Source organism: Sceloporus undulatus, chromosome 8, assembly GCF_019175285.1.
Source record: "Sceloporus undulatus isolate JIND9_A2432 ecotype Alabama chromosome 8, SceUnd_v1.1, whole genome shotgun sequence".
In the NCBI taxonomy this organism is placed as follows: Eukaryota; Metazoa; Chordata; class Lepidosauria; order Squamata; family Phrynosomatidae; genus Sceloporus; species Sceloporus undulatus.
The window spans coordinates 22,463,159-22,483,772 of NC_056529.1; the positions used below are offsets into that span (position 1 = coordinate 22,463,159).

Genomic DNA, 20,614 nt, shown 5'->3' on the forward strand with positions numbered 1-20,614 from the left:
TGACAACATTTGGATGGCCTATGCATCTCCATCTTTCTGGTCTTAATGCTGATGTCTTCTTGCTTAAATTTACAGCTCAAGGAATATGGTGTGGCAAGAAAGGTTGTCTCTTCTGCCCATTTTGTGCCAGGCAAGAGTTCCTTGAGTTACAAATGCATGCAAGAGGGTGTCAGCACCAAGGCAGAGGGAAGTGGCTGGGAATTGTGCCTCTGGGCTTGAAACACAAGACAGTTGCTCTTAAGGAAGGGGCGTCCTTCCTTACTTAGAGGTTGGGCTCTGGTGCCAGTCTCAAATTGTACAAACAAACAGCACAAAACAGCATTGTTCTGGAGCACAGGGATAAGTCTGCTCTCTCTTTTACCACTTCTCTTAGGCTCCCATAATTTCAGAGCATGCTGGCTGGAGGGCTCTGGCAGTTGTCTTTAATAACAAGTGGTTTTCCAAGCTCTGGACCAGTTTGCATGTTGGTTCTAAGTTTGAATCTAGGATTCAAGAAGCAGCCCTGAAGCTAAAGATGCCTCCTGGTGTCATTTTTGCATTCCCCCTCTTCAAGGGAGGCCAGAAATTACAGCTTCTCACAAGAACATTTCAATCATATATGCTTGCAGATCAGTGCGTTTGCCCAGCAGAACCCAAACCTCAACTGAGATTAATACAAAGAAGTGCAGCCAATGGTGAAATTGGTTGCATGGCTGACTCTTTTGTGAAGGTTGGCTGCTTGCAGGCTCAGGTCTGTTCTTGTGCATTTGTTGAATTTAGCTGATAAGGGGGGAACAAGGTATGTGTGTGTGTGTGTCTCAACTCCAGTCTGTCTCTGTCTGTAAATCCAGAGTTCAGATCTTGTTGTCTTGGAAACTGATCCATCTGGAATAGTGGTTATGATGGGAAACACTTAAGATGCTGCTCTCTGGTTCTGGGAAAACGTTGGGTGTTGCAAACGTTCTGCATCAAAACTCTTGAGGGTGAAAGCCTTTTTTGCTTCAAGTAAAGGAGTGGGGGGGGGGGGGGGGGGTGCTGTTGTTATTATTATTATTATTATTATTATTATTGATTTCATTTATATCCTCCCCTTTCCCCCACAAGGCCTGGGACTCAAGGTGGCTCACGCATTTAAAAGATTACAATTCAGAAGGTGCAAAAAGTCAACGTTAAAACCGATTTAATCTATTAACCATATTGAAAACACACACTCCGAAACGGTTTTTAAAAAGTCCAACTGCAAATGTACTCACAGCCCTTGCAGTTGCACAAGAGTCATGGCACTGATTCAAGTCCTGCAGGAGACATGGAAAACAAAGAGAATTGGTTCCTTTATTTTAGTTGGCCTACAGAGAGCACAACCCTTTTATTATTCACAATAACAATAACAACAACAATAATAATACATTTTCTTTATATTTCCCGCCTCTCCCTGTGGATCAAGGTGGGATTACAGCAAAAATTTCAACAATACAAAATGCAAATACAATGTTATCTAAAAATACAAACAATAAAACGACCATTAATACTGCTACCAATCATTACAATATCCCATTGTTGTCTGTTCCCATACTATTGAGTCGGAAGCGGGGGTGCTCTTTAGGATCAGTTCTAGCAGATCAAATGGATAGGCCCAACGGAAGAGATCCCTCACAACAGCAGTGAAGTCAAAGAAGCAGCAGAGTGTTGGGATGGTGGGCATTCTCTATCCAGCCTCTCATCTCATCCCACATCTCCCTCTCCTGGCTTTCTGCATGTTTTCCTCCAAGTCAACCAACATTTTGTGTCAACTGAACATGCCTAGTCTTCTCCAGTTACTTTGGGTTCCCTCAGCCTCCTTCCCCACACCTTAAAATGTGTTTGTCCCTCTGCAAATCTTGGGGTTGTCCAAGCCTGCTGACGCTTGGGGATGGTGCCATTGCTGGCAGTGCAAGTGCTATGGGGAGTGAGCTTGCCCTCTTTGTGTGGGCTGAGTGCCCATGGCTCTGCCAAAGGCAACCCTAGCCCCCCTCCGCTCCTCCCTTGGCTTCCTAATGGGGTCCACTCTCAGGCCCACTGAGGGGGAAGTGGTTATCTTCAAGGGCTCAGCATCCCTTCAGGCCGCTGCAGGCAAGGCCAGGCAGAACAGGCTGGGCAAGGTTTGGGCTCTCAGTCTCCTCCAGTGGCAGCTGGTCCTTGCCATGCCAGTTTAGCCAGGGCCGGAGGAAAGGCGCTATCCAAGGTGCTGATTCCCCAAACAGGCCCATTGCTTTGGCAAGGGTCTTTAAAGTTCAGCCTAAAACCCAGCGTGGACTCCCTGCACTGCTGGGGCTGGAGACTTTGCAGGCTCCTGTTGTTGTTGTTGTTGTTGTTGTTGTGGCTGCCTCCCAGTGGTCCAGAGGAGGCTTGCCTTGCCTTGCCTTGCCTTCCTCTGAGGCCGAGAGAGTGTGCCTGGCCCAGTCCTGGGAGGGTCCCTCCAGTCCTGCCTGCCTTCCTGGGCAGAGGAGGAGGAGGGCCAAGAAGAGGGAAAGGGGCCGGCCTCAGGGGCAGCTCCTCCCGGCGAGTGACCCACGCTCCTCGCCGGACTCAGCGGCCGGAGGGAGAGCAGGAGGAGCAGGAGCAGCACCGGGAAGCGAGGCAAGCCCTGTCCTTGGCTCAAGCTGGCGGCCCCTCCGAGGGCCTTGCGGCGGTGGGGCCCTCCTCCTCCGGCCCCGCTGGCCCCCCGCTGGCCCCCTCCGGCCATGGCCCTCCGGCCCCCGCCGCCCGGACCGCCTTGGCCCTGGAGCCCCGGCCGCTGCCTCGGAACAACGGCGGCAGGTAAGCAGGCCCCCGGAGAGGCCCCAGCATCCCCCCTCCCCCCGCTCTCGCCTGGCCCTCTCTGGGCCTTGGAGCCCTTCTGGCTCGAGTCTCCTTCGTCCTCGGAGGCTGAGAGACAGGGCTGAGCGGAGGGGACTCAAAGCGCCGCTTCATTGCTCCAGGCCTCAAGTCGGCTTTCTTGTTTGTTTGTTGTTGTGTGCCATGGTTCTTTCTTCTGCCATGGCCCCCTGCCCCCCGATCACCGAGCCAGGATTCGAACCCGGGTCTCCCAGTGGGCTGGGCCAGTGCTGGGGCCACCCCAAATGCACACGGCAAACGTGCATAACGTATAACAAGCTTGCAATGTCCATCAATGTGCATTTCGGTTGTTCCAATAAAGGTAGGGCCGTTTTGTGGATTTGGGGTGTTGCTGTTCTTTGCCACGTTTTGTGAAATGCCAAGTGACCGCAGGCCTAGAAATGGGGGCAAAGGAGGGAAATGTAATGCGATGGGGTTTTCCTGCCTGGCTGAATGGGGCTGGACTGGGGGACCCTCTATGGAGTTGGGCAGCAGAAGTCTTACTTGGGGGCTCCATGTCCTAATTTTGGCCTCCTCCCCACAGCCCCCCTTGGCCTCGGGGGGGGGGATAAGGCCGGGGATTCTGGGTCATGCTGCACATTCCCATCCAGACACCAGCCCTTTCTCTCCCATGGATTTCCGACCAGGGAGGGAGATGGTGTGGTTGCTCCCTTTTCTGTCCTTGCAAGATGGCAAGAGAGATGAGAAATCCCAAGCCTTGCTCTTGTTTCATATCCGCCTGCAGTCAGTAGCGCCAGAAGCGCATTGACCACTAGGCAGCAGTGCCAGCGCGCACACTTCGGACACACCTTCTGCTTCCAATGGGGGGAAAGGTCCAATTGTTGCACTGAGTTGGGGCACAAATACTGTCTCTACAGACCCTCCTCCTTAAATGCTGGGTTTACAAGGCTGGGCATTTACAAGGAACATGGCCCTGCAATCAATCAATCAATCAATCAATCAATCAATGGTCATGCAGAATGGCTCTTTATATGCGCTTTTAAATGTTTTATCTGTGAGCCGCCTTGGGTCCCTCTGGGGAGAAAGGCAACATATATGTAAACAAATTCTTAGATTGTACGCCAAGGGAAGGTTTACTCTTATCTTATTGTTTGTATGTAAAGCGCTGTGCAAATCTACAGCACTATATAAATAAAGCATAATAATAATGATAATAATAATAACAATGTAAACAAAGATCTTCTAATGGTTGCAAGAAGTTGGTGCGCAAACAGGCAGGAGGGATGCTGAAGATCTTGTTCTCCTGATAGTCATTAATTGATAAAACTGGTGGATGATAATAATAATAATAATAATAAATATTTATTTATATCCTGCCTCTTCCGTTTGGGGATCGAGGCGGATAACAACAGAGTTTATGATACACAATATAAGACCCACAAAACCCACAAAACCCTGACCCAAGACTCCCCCCCGAACTATAAAATTAACATAAAACATGATTAAAAGATATAACAAAACTCCACTACAAATCTAACCTGAATCCAGTTGGCTCTCCAGGTTTGTGGCTTTGACTTTTGTAGATGTGATCATTTGCAGTCTTGAGTAATATGTCCTCTCTAGGGATCTCTAGGCCCTCCAACTCTGCCAGAAGTTGACCATAGAGTTGTGTTGGAGAACCTAAAAGTTCCCAGAGAAAACACTTCTCTCGGCGTTTGTAGACTTTTGGCAGATGTTGACCACAGAGTTTCACTGGAGGAGCCAGAGATTCTCTTAGGTAAAAAGAATAAAGTGAAGTCTTTCTCTGAAGATGCCAGAAGCCACAGATGCTGCTGGAGAAACTCTTCCAGAATATGGCCACAGAGCCCCACGGAAACCCCCCCCCCCAAATAGAGTTTTATGAAATTCAATGGGGTCCTTCCCCCCTAAGACCAGAGAATGTGGGGGGTAATGGTTATTGTTGTTACCTGCCCTTGAGTTGACTCTGACTTATGGCGACCCTATGGATCAGACATCTCCAAGATCCCATCGTCCACTGGCCAAGTCTTGTCAATCTGTACCTGCGTCCGCCTTAATAGAGTCCATCCATCTGGCTTGCGCTCTCCTTCCTTCTATGCCTTCCATCTTTCCTAGCATCATTGCCTTTTCTAATTCTCATTTTCCTCCAAGCGCAAGGGCCTCCTCGGTTTAGCCATCTTGGCAATGAGCCTTGGAAACGGAAGGAAGCTGGTACATTTCCCTTCGGTCAGTATTTATCATGGCTCCTTTGAACAATCCCTGCCACTCCTCTCTCTGGGTCAGTGGCAACAGAGATTCAGATGGTTCTTCCAAATTAATAAGATCATCCACAAGTGCCTGTTCATTTTTAGAAGCTGGCTCACATCTATGGATCCCGTGTTGGTGGAAGCTTATCAGGGATAAAGGGGAAGCCATATTTTTATAGTACCTAGCTACAGATATAGCCAAGGCCTGTAGCTCCTGTCTCTTCTCATAAACCTTTTTAGCTGCAGTGCTGTTCTCAGAAGCCACTACTGCTCTTGCCTGAGAATAGTTATAGAACAAGTATTCAACCTTCAGGATTTTTGATGGTGTTTGTACCTCAGGAAGGTTAGCTTGTCATGTTTTGGTTAAGTGTAGTTTGCGATTATGTTGACTGAGCATTCCCTTTTCTTTGGGGGATCCAACAAACACCAGCAATTTTAATTTCCTGTTGTCATGACATTTTGGTTGTACTGAGAGTTGGGATGTCTGATTACTCTTGCTATTGCTATTCCTTAGGGCATCCGCCCATGGATCTTGTCCTTCCTTCTTAGTAGTACTGTCTGAAACTGTGGGGTTATAAGGACTTTTATGATGTATGTCTTTTTAAGTTTGATGTCTTTTGGGGGGAGTCTGAATGGGGTGTTTTTTTAAGCTTCTTGGCTTTCTGCTATCAGTTTGAATAGATGACTACTGTATAATTAAATTTACAAGCTGATTTTTTAGCTTTATTTGGATGCTTAATATTTTTGCTCTTCTTATATTTTAATATCTCAGTTTTACTTTTCTTTCGCTGAGTTCTTTTCATTTTAGGTATGCTCTTTATAGTCTTCTTTGCTGGTTTTTCCTGGCCAAGGAGATCCTCTTCAGGGGTTACAGTGTCATTGTCAGCTTGTATATTAGTATTCCTAGCTATCTTATTTAAGTCAGTTAATATAATTAGCAACTCATATGATTCAGAAAGAAAGGATTTTATCAACTTCATTTCTTCCAGGATATCTTTAACCCACTGAAAGAATGAGTTGGGTATGGCATTGTGCCAGTGCATCTATTTGCTCTGTCATAAAACCATCTCTCTCCTCTGGTCCCATCCTAGGAATGAGAGGAGCATTTTCTGCAGTTGCCAACTCTAGTGCTAAATTCATGGCAGCCTCTTCTGAGCCCATCTCATGTCTTGAGTAGCTATGATCAACTGACCAATCTAGAGTAGGCTCTGGGGATGGTAAGTGTAGATCCTCAGCAACTGCCTCCTTTCTTTGTGAGGGGAAAAAGTTTGTGGTTTTCTTTTGTGTTCCTTTATTACCTGGTGAATCGCCAGAAACTAACTGGAGCCCCTTTTGCTTATAGCCCTGTCTGGTAAAAACCATTTTCAAATACAAAATATAATTAAAAAGTGGAACCTAAAATAACCAGAGCAATAATCTCAATCAGACTAGAAGCATAAAATATAGGACGTAACATCAACCTCAAAGACTTCCCTGCCTCCTTCAGTCTGGTAATGTAAGCAGCCAGCAGGCAAATGTAGGGAAGAAGAGTTGTTATACCAGCAGCCTTGGCGTTAGAGGGAAGGCCTCTGGAGCCAAGCCTCAAGGTCCTCCTTATCCTCCACAAACAGGAGCTGAGGGAAGAAGAGCAGTTTTATAATAGCAGAAGAACAGGTGGGTTTCCGAGGCAATCGCTCAACACTAGATCATTGTTTTGTATTATGTCATTTCATACACAAATATGTCAGATTAAAACGAAAGCATTTATACCTTGCATTTATTGATTTTTCAGCAGCCTTTGACTCCATCAGTAGAGAACACTTTTGGGAAAAACTAAGTAAAACATCCATAGATAAAAGATTGCAGAAGCTGATAGAAGCCCTTCACTCTGATACTAAAATTCAAGTCAGATTGGATTCTGCTGGCTTGCTTTCAAACCCAATATCAACTACTCCTGGTGTCCACCAAGGCTGCCTGTTAGCTCCAGCGTTGTTTAACGTTTATGTTAATTCACTAATTACTGATTTAAGGGATAATGACAACTATGTACCCCCTAAATTGCGACCCAGGAAAATATCAGTTCTCATGTATGCAGATGATACTATTTTATTGTCACAAACACAGCAAGGTTTAAGGAGATTATTGAAGGCGTTTAGTCAATTAGCAACACAAGGCAAGCTGAAAATTAATCACAAAAACCCAGACATACTAGTTTTTGCCAATGAGCATAAAAAGCATAGATGGCGAACTGAGGGGCAACCGATAGAACAAGTGAAGTCCTTCAGATATTTAGGACTAAATTTCTCCTCAGCTGGATCTTGGAGTTGTCATTTTGAAAATACAAAAACAGTTGCTATTAATACAGCCAACTCTCTATTAAGATTCTCCTGGAGCAGAAGTGGTCAACAGTTCCCTCCGGCCATTACAATCTTTGAGGCTAAAGTTATATCTCAGTTGCATTATGGGGCTGAAATTTGGGGGACTAACATAAAATCTAACTTGGAAACAGTCCAAAATAATTTTAGGTCTTCCCAAAGGAACCGAGACCGCTATCCTTCGGTCGGAAGGTGGTCTCCGTACTGTTAAGGCTATAACTCAGGTTCAAGCCATTAAATACTGGCCCAAACTTACTAATGGGATAGGACCAGCCCTTGTATTGACTGCTTTCAAAGAAATGTTGAAGTTTGAAAACAAAACACTTAGATCTTGGAATCAAGAAATCCTGCAACTTATTGATTTGTATGGGCTCTCAAAGGACTCTTTGTGCTCTTTAAATTATGATAAAGCTGTAAAATATATGAAGTCCCATATTTTGAAACACAACTTTCAGTTAGATTGTACTTCTGTTGGCCCATCAAAATGTGCTCCTTGGTATACCAAACTCCCTTCCCAAATACATTATCCACAACATCTAAATAATATAACTGATTTCAAACAGAGATATGCCTTCACAGCCTTACGTTGTCAGTCAATGACCACAGCTGCGGTGCAAGGGCATTATCAAAGGACCATCTGGGAAGAAAGAGTTTGTCCATGTGGCTCCAACTCAGTTGAAGATCTAAGTCATGACTTATTAGAGTGACCAATTTATAAAGATCTAAGAAATGCTTTATACAAAGACTTAGGCTTGGTATCAAACAACTCTGATTCATATCTGATCACTCTATTATTAGGGGATACTGAAACAAGCATTTCTGAAAAGGTAGCCTGTTGTGCCTTTAAAGCTTCAGTGTTAAGGAGGAAGTTCTGTAAAGACGATGGCTGCGTCACAGGATAGTTTTGAAGCCCAACTATTCTTGAATATCCTCAGCTCTGTAAACCAATGTTATAGAGCTTTAGTGTATCTGGCCCCATATGCCTCTTTAGATCCATCTTACATGTTGTTGTTGTTGTTGTTTTCAAAAGACAATTTTAATCCTGCAATGCAATGTATATCTTACAGTGTAGCTGCTGCTTCTATTTTATGTTTATATGTTTTTTATATGAACTACTTTTTGTAATGGTATACGCTATGCAAAAATAAACATCATTATTATTATTAGTCTTCTTGGCTTCCAAGGAGAATTCAGTCTTGATCTGTTGAAGGACCCATTTGTTTGTCTTTTTGACCATCCACAATCTCCTCAACGTTCTCCTCCAGCATCAGATCTCAAAGGAGTTAATCTTCTAAACAATACAAGGAGATTCAAAAAGAATGGTGCATTTCGGTATTGCCTTCCGCAATGGCACTTGCAACGAGAGATTTGAGAAATACAGGGCGATTCAGAAAGGATGGTGCAATTTACCCTTGTGCCATTCTTTTTGAATCACCCTGCATTTCCCAAATCTCCCAAAAACAAGTGCCGCTGGGGAAAGGGATATTCAAATGAAAACCCAAGGGAAAACTAAAATATGTTTCCAAAATAACCCGAATGCTGTGATTCTTTGCCATGTGAGAGAACAGAAAGGAACGGCTCTGGATGTGATGAGAGAGAATGAATATCACTCTGCTTCCTGAAGCATCCGCTGCCTCTTCATCTGTGCATTAGTCCCCCTGAACCTTTTGGAAATAAAGGCAATGGCCCTCAGCTTTTGTGTGTGCGCATGTGTACTTTTTGTGTTTATATTCGGCTTTGGCTTTGGCTGAGCTGAGACCAGTTGAAGAAGGTTTTTGTGGGGTTTTTCAGGCTCTGTGGCCATGTTCTAGAAGAGTTTCTTCCTGACGTTTCGCCAGCAGCATCTCTTCTAGAACATGGCCACAGAGCCCGAAAAAACCCACAAAAACTATGGACACCAGCCATGAAAGCCTTCGACTCCAGTTGAAGAAGTTGGCGCCAAATGCAATATTGGAGGGAACAACTGATGGAGGGAACCATTGCCCCCAGAGCCTGCTTTGGGATTTGATCCCATGGGAGCAGTTGATTGTCAACAGGATGATGGACTGCCTTGTCATCTCCTGATGAGGATGATCCTGTTTATATATTTAGGCATATCCCACTGTATTTCCCAGCCCTGGCATTCAAGGCGGTTTACACAAAATTCCAATAGATGCAGGTGAAAGTTCACATCAAGGAAAACCATACAAAAGTCAAAATATAATTAATCAACGAAATTGAAGGTTTTCCCTACTTCAGAGGAAATGTCTTTTAGGTCTTTGCTTGAACAGCTCACGACTAACAGACTGGTTGCTTCACAGCTCTGGCAAGTTTCACTCAACTCTTTGAAGGTTTATGGCCAAGGTTTCAATTTGCACCGTTGTTCTGTGTCTCGTTCCACTCTGATCCAAACTATGTGCTTAAATACCTGTGGCATTAGCAGAATTTAGAGACCTAGATTGGAGTATCAGTAAGCAAAGGCATCTTCTGGCACCCTTGAGACTAACTATGCAAAAGGGGTTGGAGCATAAGATTTTGTGAACTTTCTCAGATGCATGGAGTGAATTTGGTAAAATCTTTCTGAGGCTTGGTCTTCTTCTTCCTGAAATGCATTAAGTGAAGTAGTGTCCAGGAAGAACTGTTACCATCACTTTGTGTGAATAGCCATAGAAATGCAAAACTTGTCACCACATCACCATACCCTCAAGTTTTGCATTTCTATGGCTATTCATACAGTCTGATTCTGAAGTTCACTCCATGCATCTAAGAAAGTAGACCAAACCTATTAAATCTTAGGCTATTTTTGCAGTCAGTCTCAAAGGTGCTACAAGATCCTTGCGGCATTAGCATTATACTCCATCAGAGCATTGGAAGGAGTGGATTGAAATCTACAAAAGCTCATGCTAAAACAAATCATTCTCAAATGTACTCCTAGATTTCTCCTCTGCCACCCTTTCTTAAAATTAAAAGCAATTTTTAAAAACCTATCCATTAAAAAGCAAGACACACACAGAAGACACCAGATTATTAAGAGCCCTTTGCCCATAAAGAGTCACTTCTCTCAAAGACTTTGGGGCTGTAGGTCTCCCTTTTATATTCTTAACTGTGCAGTGGCCATTTTACTCTTGTGGAAGCCATAGCTATATCACAGAATTGAAAGAGACATAGCTATATAGACCCCAGAGCCTCCCTCTTTATTGGACTCCACTACATCTCCTGAATGATTTTGCATTGGAAGTTGTGTCCCTTAGACGGTTGTATTGTTTGCTTTTGTGTGCCAGAACCAGCACCAGGAAGCCTCAGCCCAGAAGGACAAAAGCAGCCAACCTACAAGGCTGTTAAAGGGTTTGGTGATGATGGTGGCCACAGGATGTGGCTTCAAGGCATTACACAACTCTGAAAGCTTTTCTACTTCAATAAAGCTCTGTTTGAAGAGATAACAGTGTCTTAAGGAGAGCCATAACTGCCTCCTAAACAGAGGCCATTGCCCTGGGAGAGTTTTACAGCTCCTGACAGTTGTTTGGTGCCAACTACTTCCAGCAAACCCTTGGCAAATGGATCCAGGTGAAGGTGGCCAAAGTGTGGCCCTGTAGTCTGCAAGGCTGTTTTGCCCTCAGAAAAAAACCCTTTCTTGGGAAAAAACAATCTAACAGGGCACACTGTCCTTCTTTGACTCCTGTGCCAGCATTGAAAACCACTATTCTCCAACAACGCTAGGAAGAATGTGCAAGATGAAGGAAAGGTTTGCATAAACTGGAGGCCTATTGGTCCCGAACAGACAGGCCAAAATAAAGCTGCTTTGTGTCACTTGGGAGGTATGCTGTTTAAATGATGCATGCATCCCAAGAGGCCAGAAGCCATGGCAAAGCCATGCTCCCGTACTAAGGACTGGAGCATGGCTTTGGCACAGTTTCTGGCCTCTTAAGATGTGTGTGTCATTTAAACAACATACCTCCAAAGTGACACGAAGCAGTTTTATTTTGGCCTGTCTGTTCAGGCCCATTGCTTTGTCTGGTAAACTCTTGGGTGCTCCTCAGAAAGAAATGGTCCCTTGTCTCTTTTAAGAACAAGTTTGGAAACATTGGTGGCAAACCTTTTACATGATGCTGGCCTTAAACAAGGCAGCAGCAAGCACAAAAGGTGCTGGTAGTTTTGGCCACACAGGCCACACACCCATTGGCCATCCTCAATGGGTGCTGGCAGCATACCCTCCCAAGATGAAAACCAGGACCCACATGGCCAAGAAACATCAGAGAGTGGTAAAGACAACAAAAGCTATAAATGCAAAAGAACAGACAAGCAAGGAGAGGCTGCAGCAATTTCCCTTTGCCTGAACCAACTGGGAAGGTCAAGGTTCTCCTTTTCTCTCTCCTTTGCTGAGTTAACTGAATGCAAACTCCTTTCACATATTGAACTCAGTTTGCAACGAATGAAATAAGTTGAAGACGAACGGGAAAAAGTGGGAAGAGGACTGAGAGAAACTGGGACAATTTTAAAACCTTGAATGTAAACTGTTTGCATTTTTAACTCAGTTGGTAATAACTAAAGTAAGGTAAGGACAAATGGAGAAAGTGGGAGGAGAGAGAAGCTGGGACATTTTAAAAGTAGCTGAAAAAGTGGGACAAGAAAGGATTAATTTGGACTTTCCTTGTAGTGTATATGTTCTAGGAGCCAAAAAGTAATACTACAATACACAACACACACACTCCTTCTCTGCCAAGCTTAGCAATGAGTCAGGAAGCACCATCCTGACCATTCTCATTATTTCCTGACATATTTTTTTCCAAATGGTCATTGGAAAAGAATCGGCCGCTTTACCCAGAAACCCATTAAGGAAGCACCTGCTAATTCTCTCTTTCCTGGCTGTCTCAGGTTAAAATAACAGCTGGCTTAAAAATATTAATTACCTTGTCCTAATTTGCCAACACACGTAGAGAACGTGGGCACCCTCTTTCTGGTCCTTCTCTGTGGACTCCTGAAAAATACAAAGAGAAAGGCCAGAGTGTCCAGGAGCCCACTTCTTGTTCCCAGATTACACAGAGTACAGAGAGGCTGCGCAACCTAATTAAATGGGGTTTTTTGCTCTTAGAGCAGCAGCAATTCAGCCTATTTTGGGGGGCAGGAAAAGGTTTTGTTCAGAGGAGGTTTGCCATTGCCTTCCCCTGAGGCTGAGAGACTGTGACTTGCCCAAGGTCATCCAGTGGGTTTTGTGCTTGAGCAGGGAATCAAGCCCTGTTTTCCTGGAGATGACCCATGAAAACTGGGTGCTTAAGGTCAGGCAAATGAGATCTGGCAATAACAATTTGGCAATATCATTATTACTACAACCACCACCTCCTCTGCTTTACTGAGGTTTTTTCAACACATAAGAAGAATGGGAAAAGAAAATAGACAAATGCACAATCAAAATGTCACCATTTCAAAATGCACTCTGCCCATAAACGCCAGGAGGAAACAATTCACGCACAAATCAAATATGGTCCATTATTATGGTTTTGTTGCGATATTTGCAACTTTTTTTGTCACTTCCCTAGCAGTTACAGAAAGAAATAGCTATCATATGTGCCAGCTTTAAAAAAACAAAACCATAAGCAAGCCCTCAGAGAAGGCGGCAGGGAAATATGCAGCCTTCGCATCCCAAACTTTGGAGGAGGCACAGAACGGGGAAAGATAGCAGAGATTGGCTTTGTTTCTTTTAGAAAGGGACAAAAAATCCGAAGTGATGAATGGGACAGAGAAAACCCATTGCAACCTTTTGTTTGTTTGTTTAAAAAAACTCATGAACAACCCTGGGAACCGTCTCAGAAAAAGAGAGAAGAAGAAGAAGAATGGCCAAGGATTCAGAACTGATAAAAAAGGAAACATTTCTCCCACTGCATTCCAGTCAAGAGCTGTGGGATGCAAGCAGCCAAACTGGGGAGGGAGGGAGGGAGAATGGATTCCAGAAGGAGAGGAATGGCCAGCAAGTTAACATTTCCTGATGCTGAATGATGAGGCTCAGAGAACCAGGGCTTCCAGGGCTTGGTGCTTATGTTTCCCTGGACTTTTTGCTACCCTAGACTGGGAGCAAAGGAAATTCTGCTTTCTCACATGCGTCTCTTTGAGTTCTAGGGCTGCTGGGAGAAGTCCTTCTTCTCCCCATCCCACCATCTTCTCTGGTTTGTTTGGTGGAAAAAAGTGAGATGACAGGGCCTTCTTGGTGGCTGCACCCAATCTTTACAAACCCTTCCCAAGGAAAGCCAGGGAGTTCTTGCTCCCCTTCTGCTTGCAGGCTTTTTGTTCTTGTTGTGTGCCTACAAGCATTTCCAACTTATGGCAACCCTAAGGAGAACCTATCATGGGGTTTTCTTGACAATTTTCTTCAGAGGGGGTTTGCCATTGCCTTCCTTGAGGCTGAGAGAGCATGACTTGCCCAAGGTCTCCCAACAGGTTTCCATGGCCAAGCTGGGAATTGAACGCTGGTCTCCAGAGTTAGTCCAGCACTCAAACCACTATGTTACACTGGCTCTCAACAGGATTTAAGGAATCAACTCTTATGTGTGTGTGTGTGTGTACTGTGCTGTCGAATTTTTAGATACTGCCTTTTAATGAATGTTTAACATTTTAAAAATAGTGTATGTGTGTATCAGGGGCATCTCTAGGAGGATGCAGAAGACACCAGAAAGTGGGGGTGACAGCACTGTTCCCAAAATATCTACCTTTGGGCAGAAATGCACACACACAAATATAGAGTGTGTGTGTGTGTGTATACATATACATATATATAGTATGTGTATACAGTATATTTAGAGTATTTTACCCCACTTTGAAACCACAAGGGCTCTCAGAAGAGCTTACAGATGGGTCGCTGCATCTTCTGTGTGAATGGATCAAGGTTTGGTGCGAAGAGAAAGGAGAGGCCCCAGTTGTTTTTTAAAAAAGGAATTTTAAACATTTAAATTTTAAAAAAGTTTAAAATTAAAACCTGTTTAAATCTTTCTTTAAAACGCACACACACATCACATCTTAGCAAATGTGCCCTTCAACCATATGAAACTATGTACATGGAAATGCATTTAGGCTGTGCGTATGATACTGTAACTCAAAGCTATAATTTTACCTTTGCTAGTTGTTTAATGTCACAACTTTTGCAACCATTGCATTTGGCGATAGACAGGAATTACAATTTACGAGTTACACGGGTACAAAAGACATGGCTAAGGATTTTTATATGGTGTGGTAAGTGAAGAGATGAATGGGTGGGTAACACCATGAGTTATCGCACTCTGTGTGTGTGCGTGTGTGTAAAGAACTGACTTTTTGTAGGACTTTTGACCTGAAGTAGTTTTAATCAATTGAGCCCCATTATTGAAGAAAAAGGCAGGTCATAAACGAATAAAGCAATAGTTAATAACGATGCTGCAATGTGTGTGTGTGTGTGTGTGTTGTGCGTGTGACTCAGTCATGCAAAGCATGTGGTTTTGGAGTCATCTCCTGTCTGCGGCTGGGAGGCCCGCCTGCTGAGGACTGGGGTTTCGGGAGTCACACACGGCAATGACGACAGACAGAAGCTGTTGGCACAGACACACACATCCCTCCGCGTCCCCACCTCCGCTCTTTCCCAAAATAAAACCGTAAGGCAGGCACACACCTGACTATCGCAGGGCCAAAGCAGCTCAGGCTCATCTGACCAGATCCCGGTTGACATGTTGTGGTGGCGGGAGAGAGGGACAACGGCTAAGACCCCTCTCCTTGGAAAAGCTTCACAGGCCGACACAACAGGATGACCTGGAGCTGGTCCGAGTGGCCCTCTGGCCCAGAGTCAACATGGCTGCGTTCGGCTGTTTCTCAGGACTTGAGAACAGGTTTCAGCGTTTGGTCCAACCATCGTCTTCTCTCCCTTGCGCCCGCCTGCTGCCCTTGATGTCGGATGAACAAGGCAGTTTCTCTACGAAAGGACACAAATCTGACATTAGAAAGACAGTACAGTGAGCCCTCCATATCCATGGGTTTGTTTTATCCACAGAGTCAAGCATCCAGAGTTTGAAAATACCTTTAAAATAGATCATTCCAAAGAAAGCAAACCTTGATTGTACCATTTTATACAAGGGACGCCATCTTAATGTGGCGGTGTACTTAATGGGATTTGAGCATCCAAAGGTTTTGGTCTCCATGGGGGCCCTGAACCCAAACCCCAGCCAAGGATGCCAAGGGCCTACTGTAATAATAAGAACAACAACAACAATAATAATACCCATTGTATTTAATGGGACTTGTGTACCCATGGACTTTGGTATCTGTGGGGGTCCTGAAACCAAACCTCAGGGGACACCAAGGACCCACCACATATTGCAAAAAGCAAACTTTGATTGTTGCCATCCTATATAATAAGGGGCGCCATTTTAGCATCTCCTTGTATATCATGGGTCATGAGCACCCAGGATTTGAGTATCCATGGGAGGGTCCTGGCACCAAACCCAGGTCCAGATACCAAGGGCTCCAACTGGAATGATCACCCCCATTGTATGTAATGGGACGACAACTGAGCATCGGTGCGTTTTAGGGGCCTCGGGTCCAAGCCAATTCTTCTTTGCAGGAAGGCACCAGATCCATCCCAAGGGAACCTTTCACTTGCATCCTGGGAGGCTAAAAGCAATGCCAAGCAGGCTCAGGGCAATCAAAAGAAGGAATACAGTTAAAACAGAACCAAGGAAAACATGTGAATTAATTAAATGAGAAAAGCGAATTAAAACTCTCTCTTTGCTGCTGCTGCTGCTTTTGATTCTGATTCATTGCCCTGGCTCTTCCAGGCTCCTCCCTCCCTTGCTTGCTTTGAGAGGACGCTGTTCCAAGAATGCTCCTTCCCTCCCTCCACTTTTCACCAAGAGCCTGGGGCGCATGCGCACAAACACCGACTCCTCGCATCTCAGAGGGCCTGGAGGCGCGCGCATGCGCTCTCTTAATACGCTCGCTTCCATTCTTCTCGCTCTCTCCTTTCCCCCTCGGTAGCAGCGCGCATGCGTAGTAGGGAGGGGAGATGCCGGACGCGCATGCGTACATCCAATTCACTATCTCCCCTCTCATACATCTGAAGAAATAGAACGTTACTTTAGGAAAGCTCACGCTGCCAATTTCTTACTTTCAGTTAGCGTCAAAGGGGCTACAAGTTCTCTCCGTGTACTGGTTCCACAGACTTTCAGGGATATATCTTTGAATTCCCCCCTCAGTGTGGGCTGGAGCCGCGGCGCATGCGCAGCACACTCAACTCTCTTCCCTCTCAGTGTGGGCTCGAGTCGCGACGCATGCGCACATTCAAGTCCTTCAGTGTGGGCTCGAGTCGCGACGCATGCGCACACCCAACTCTCTTTCCCCTCATCCTGGGCATGCGCACACAGCCCTCTCTCCCTCCGCCGCGCATGCGCCCGAGCGTCTCCGTCGCCATCCCTAATCCGTTCCTCTCCTCCTTTACCGTTCCGCCCGCGCATGCGCAGTGCCGGCGGCGAGGGGGCGGTCCCGTTGGGCGGATTTCTGTCAGGAGAAGAAGGCGAAGGAACGGCGGCGGCGGCGGCGGCTGAAGAGGAGCCCTTCCGGCCCTCTGTCCCTCCCCGCTCCGTCCGTTGCTGTTCTTCTTGCCGTCGTTATTGCTATCGTTGTCATTCCTCGGCGCGGAGCTGCGATGCCCTCGGACTTCATCTCTCTCCTCAGCGCCGACCTCGACCTCGAGTCCCCGAAGTCTCTCTATTCCAAGGGTGAGTCTAGGCCTTGGCAGTCGGCCTCTCTCCTGAGAGCGAAGGCGGCACTCTGCACGCGCTCAGAGGCAGCCTCTCCGGGGAAAGAGAGGGGAGAAAAGAGGGAGAAGCGGCGCTCGGGGGAGGGGGAGGTGGCGCTCTGCACTCGCTCAGAGGCCCCTCGGCCGAAGGGAAGCAGGGCAAGGAAAGGGAAGGGAAGGTGGAGCGGATTTGGGGGTAAGAGAAGGAGGGAAGGAGGGAAGGGAGGGCGGCACTCTGCACTCGCTCAGAGGCCCTCTCTTAGGTCCTGGGGGAAGAATACAAAGAAAGAAAGAGAGAAGGAAAGGGGGAAAGAAAGAGTGGCGCTTTTTTCAGGGCTCCCCTTATAACTATCCCTCCCTTTTGGAGCTCCTTGAGGGGGAGGGGGAGGAGGACGGCGCTCTGTACGCCCCCAGAGGCACTCTTTCTTTCTTTCTTTCTTTCTTTCTTTCTCCTTCCCCATCCCTTTTCTCCTCCCTTATTCCTCCTTTGACAGATCCACACTTTCAGACACGAAGCCTTTTGGAGTCTCAAGGGTTCAAAGCAGACTTCAGAAAGGGTCCTTTGTGGGTTTCTCAGGCCATCTTCTGGAAGAGTTGCTTCCTGCTCTTTTGTTGCCTTGGCCTAGAAGGGAGTGGTGCTGGCGGCTGTGAGGCCTAAGGGCCGGCTCCTTCCCTCTTCCCCACCGGCAATGGCAGTCGCGGCGCCTGATGGGACAGGAACCCACAAGGACCCCAGAGACACCGTTGGCCTGTCTCTGTGGTCACAACCCGGTCTATAAGACAGGGGTGGAAAGTCGTCTCATACGCCGGAAAATACGGTATCTGTCTGTCTGTCTGTCTGTCTGTCTCTCTCCCACTCTCTTCCATGCCAGCATTCTCTGAAGCTGCCAGGCACAGATGCTGGTGAAATGTCAGGAATCAATGCTCCTAGAACATATGGCCACAGAGCCAGAAAGAAGTATGGATGCTGACCATGAAAGCCTTTGACTTCACTTTGATCAGTGCTATGGGAATGCTGGGAACTGTAGTTCGCTCCGGCAGAGAAGGCCAGATGTCTCACGAAACAGAGAGGGATCTTGTAGCAGCGCCTTTGAAACGCACTACATTTTGAAACCTCTTTTGTGCCTAGGACAAAGTTTGTGGCCTCATGTTGCCACTCAAAAAAGGTTTTGGATCAGGGATGTTCAACCCATAACACTATTACTTGCATCTGGGCAGAAATGGAAGTCCGCTGACTGGTTTACACTGTCTTTGGAGGTTGTCCCAGTCCATCAGTGCTATTACTGTTAATACTGCTTCTCTCACTACCTTTGCTCCCTTTTCTCATTGCAAAGTAGCCTTCAAAAGCAGTGGCTCAGAGTCTTGGAAATCATAATGGCTGAAGCCCTGTTGGTTCATTCCAGCAAGAGTAGACCCATTAAACCAATGGCTGGATAGTGAGTCAACACACATTGGATAAATCCAGCTGATTCAATGGCTCTGCTGTAGTTGGGACTAGCAAGAGGAATTAGGTCCAGATGTTGTTACTGCTGCTGCTGTCGTCGTCGTTGTTGTTGTTGCTTTCTTTTCCCATCGTAAAACCCCCTTCAAAAGAACCTGCTCATGGTCCCAGTCTTGGGAGAAGTGGGATGAATTAAATGAATTGAAAATGACACCCCGATTTCTGTTACTCCGGCTGTTAATGCTGCTGTTGTTATTACTGTTCTCCTTGCTCAGCTTTTCCACTCCAAAATACTGTACCTTTAGAAAGCAACAGCTCAGAGTCCCAGCGTTGGGGGAAATGTAATAGGAGTAGTAGTAGTAATAATAATAATAATAACAAAGATGACGATGATGCTACCACTGTTACTGCCATTATTATTCCTGTTACTGCTCAGTTTTTCCATTGCAAAATGCCCTTTAAAAAGCAACAATCTCAGATTAACTTTTCCAAGGTGTGTGTTTTGGGTCTCGGAGGAGGCCAGGAGACTGTATGCTTTCCTCAGAGGAAGTGTGGCACAGGAACGTAAGAAGATTTTGATGACCGGTCTTTCTACCCTTTCCCCCCATGTTTTCTTTCTCTATCCAGATGGTGCCTGTAGCCCTGGCCAGTCCCTGGGGGAGAGAAAACAGATACAGAAATAGGGCAGCTGATTGCCCCCTTTAAACTAGTTTGTGTCCGTTGTCATTGCCATGGCCTTGTGCCCTGTTGCTTGGAAGCCCCAGCAGGCCTTTCTTCTTGAAAAGTACAGCGCAAAGTAGTTAACCAGAAAGGCTTCTCCTCCGTAAGGTGAGGTGGAAGGTCTTTAGAAATCCAGTGGGATGGTGTCTGACGCGGGATGAGAAGACAAAGAGATTCTGTTTAAAGTTGAGCACGGAGGGTCGGATCACAGGCCTTGAGCAGTTGCCTCCAAACAAGCGCCGTAGAGTCCAAAACAGAGGTCTAATTCAGCTGGCCTTTCCACCAACACAAAACACAAGAGTGATTTCGCTGCATGCCCACAAGGAAAAATAATTGCATGAACTAGAAACATAGGTCAGACTTAGCCACACTCTTGTGAAATATGGGACTCTAACATGCTTATGACACGACGGAGGAGCGTGGGTGGCTGGCATCCATGTCTCAGTTTCCTCACTGTCCTGTGTATGATATATATATATATATATATATATATATATATCCCCCCCTCAGAATTTCCTCTTGTGTCTTTCCAGCAACATTTGAATGGGCTCTAAAGGCTAAAACAAACCGTGGAGCCGGAGCAACCCCCGCTGGCCCACCTCCATGCCTTGGGCCTTCTCTGTAGTAGTTTCTGTTCCATTACACAGAGGTTTGACCTCCTTTTGCTTCTGCTATCAAGATAGGGCAGGCCTGTGATTCTTAACATATGAAGGTGTCCCCACAAAAAAGAGCATAGGCAATTTCTCAGGGTGGGATGAATTTCTTCCCGTTTGGAGTGAGAAATTGGAAGCCCCCTCATCCCTGCTGTCTGTCAGGGGAAGGCAACAGCTGCATACTTGGTTGGTTTTGCTTCTGTTTAGAAGGGGAAAGGAGCATGCCAGCTCTTTGAATGAAGAACTCATTTCAGCCCCAGCTTCTCAGCAGCATGGGGCTTGTTCTTTTCCCCGAGGGCTACAGGCAGGAGCCGCGAGTGGCTGGTCAGTGCTTTTGGGGGGGTAGACTGGACTGGCCCTGTGGGTTGCCTCAGCATGAACAGAAGCGATAGAGGGGAGCGGCTAAGGGATGAGTAAGACGGAGGAGGCCTAGTGGTTGCTCTTTTTTGTAAGATGAGAAACTCAAGTCATTTCTCGGGGGAGGGCCAGAGTGTGCCTAGTAAATATAGACTTCTGCTGCCAAAATATGTCAGAGGTCAAAATTAAGAGAGATTAGATTAAGAAAGGCATGTAAAGCTTCTGATAACAAGAACAGTGACATTTATGCGCTTTGTTTTGTTTTCAGCCTTCTTGGCTCAAGGTATAAACAAGAAAATGGACCA

The 20,614-nt window shown here is 46.0% G+C and overlaps 2 protein-coding genes across 7 annotated transcripts in view; one reads left to right on the plus strand and one right to left on the minus strand.

Annotated features, from left to right (window-relative positions):
• Positions 1–4,638: 4,638 nt before the first annotated feature.
• LOC121914887 lies at positions 4,639–16,656 on the minus strand. Of its 3 annotated transcripts, none has more exons than XR_006100600.1 (4): positions 16,509–16,656; positions 15,021–15,317; positions 12,298–12,365; positions 4,639–8,702 (listed from the first exon to the last, which is right to left on the minus strand). XR_006100600.1 is itself a non-coding variant. In XM_042438665.1 (4 exons), the coding sequence occupies exons 1-4, from the start codon at positions 15,075–15,077 to the stop codon at positions 6,054–6,056; spliced, it is 630 nt and encodes a 209-aa protein (XP_042294599.1). In that variant the 5' UTR covers positions 15,078–15,527; the 3' UTR covers positions 4,639–6,053. The 3 variants fall into 3 exon arrangements, 1 of the variants encoding a protein (XP_042294599.1); XM_042438665.1 differs by lacking the exon at positions 16,509–16,656 and having other exon boundaries at positions 4,639–6,405; positions 6,518–6,670; positions 15,021–15,527; XR_006100601.1 differs by lacking the exon at positions 4,639–8,702 and adding an exon at positions 9,291–9,818.
• Positions 16,657–16,791: 135 nt separating this feature from the next.
• NFAT5 (nuclear factor of activated T cells 5) overlaps positions 16,792–20,614 on the plus strand; it is a 48,088-nt gene continuing 44,265 nt past the window's right edge. For 3 of the 4 annotated variants that reach the window (XM_042480787.1, XM_042480786.1, XM_042480791.1), the window contains exon 1: positions 16,792–17,118. In XM_042480787.1, coding sequence (XP_042336721.1) covers positions 17,046–17,118 — 73 coding nt within the window. In that variant the 5' untranslated portion in view covers positions 16,792–17,045. The remainder of the gene's footprint in view (positions 17,119–20,614) is intronic. The other variant, XM_042480785.1, reaches the window with a different exon arrangement.

What these genes read in the sequence shown, in the direction of transcription:
- LOC121914887 (XM_042438665.1), bottom strand. Translation starts at nt 15,077, where the DNA reads ATGTCAACCGGGATCTGGTCAGATGAGCCTGAGCTGCTTTGGCCCTGC. An exon ending in TGTTGGCAAATTAGGACAAG is followed by an intron (nt 6,671 to 12,297) that starts GTAATTAATATT and finishes TTCTTCCCTCAG; the next exon opens with CTCCTGTTTGTGGAGGATAA. An exon ending in GAGGCAGGGAAGTCTTTGAG is followed by an intron (nt 6,406 to 6,517) that starts GTTGATGTTACG and finishes GGTTTTTACCAG; the next exon opens with ACAGGGCTATAAGCAAAAGG.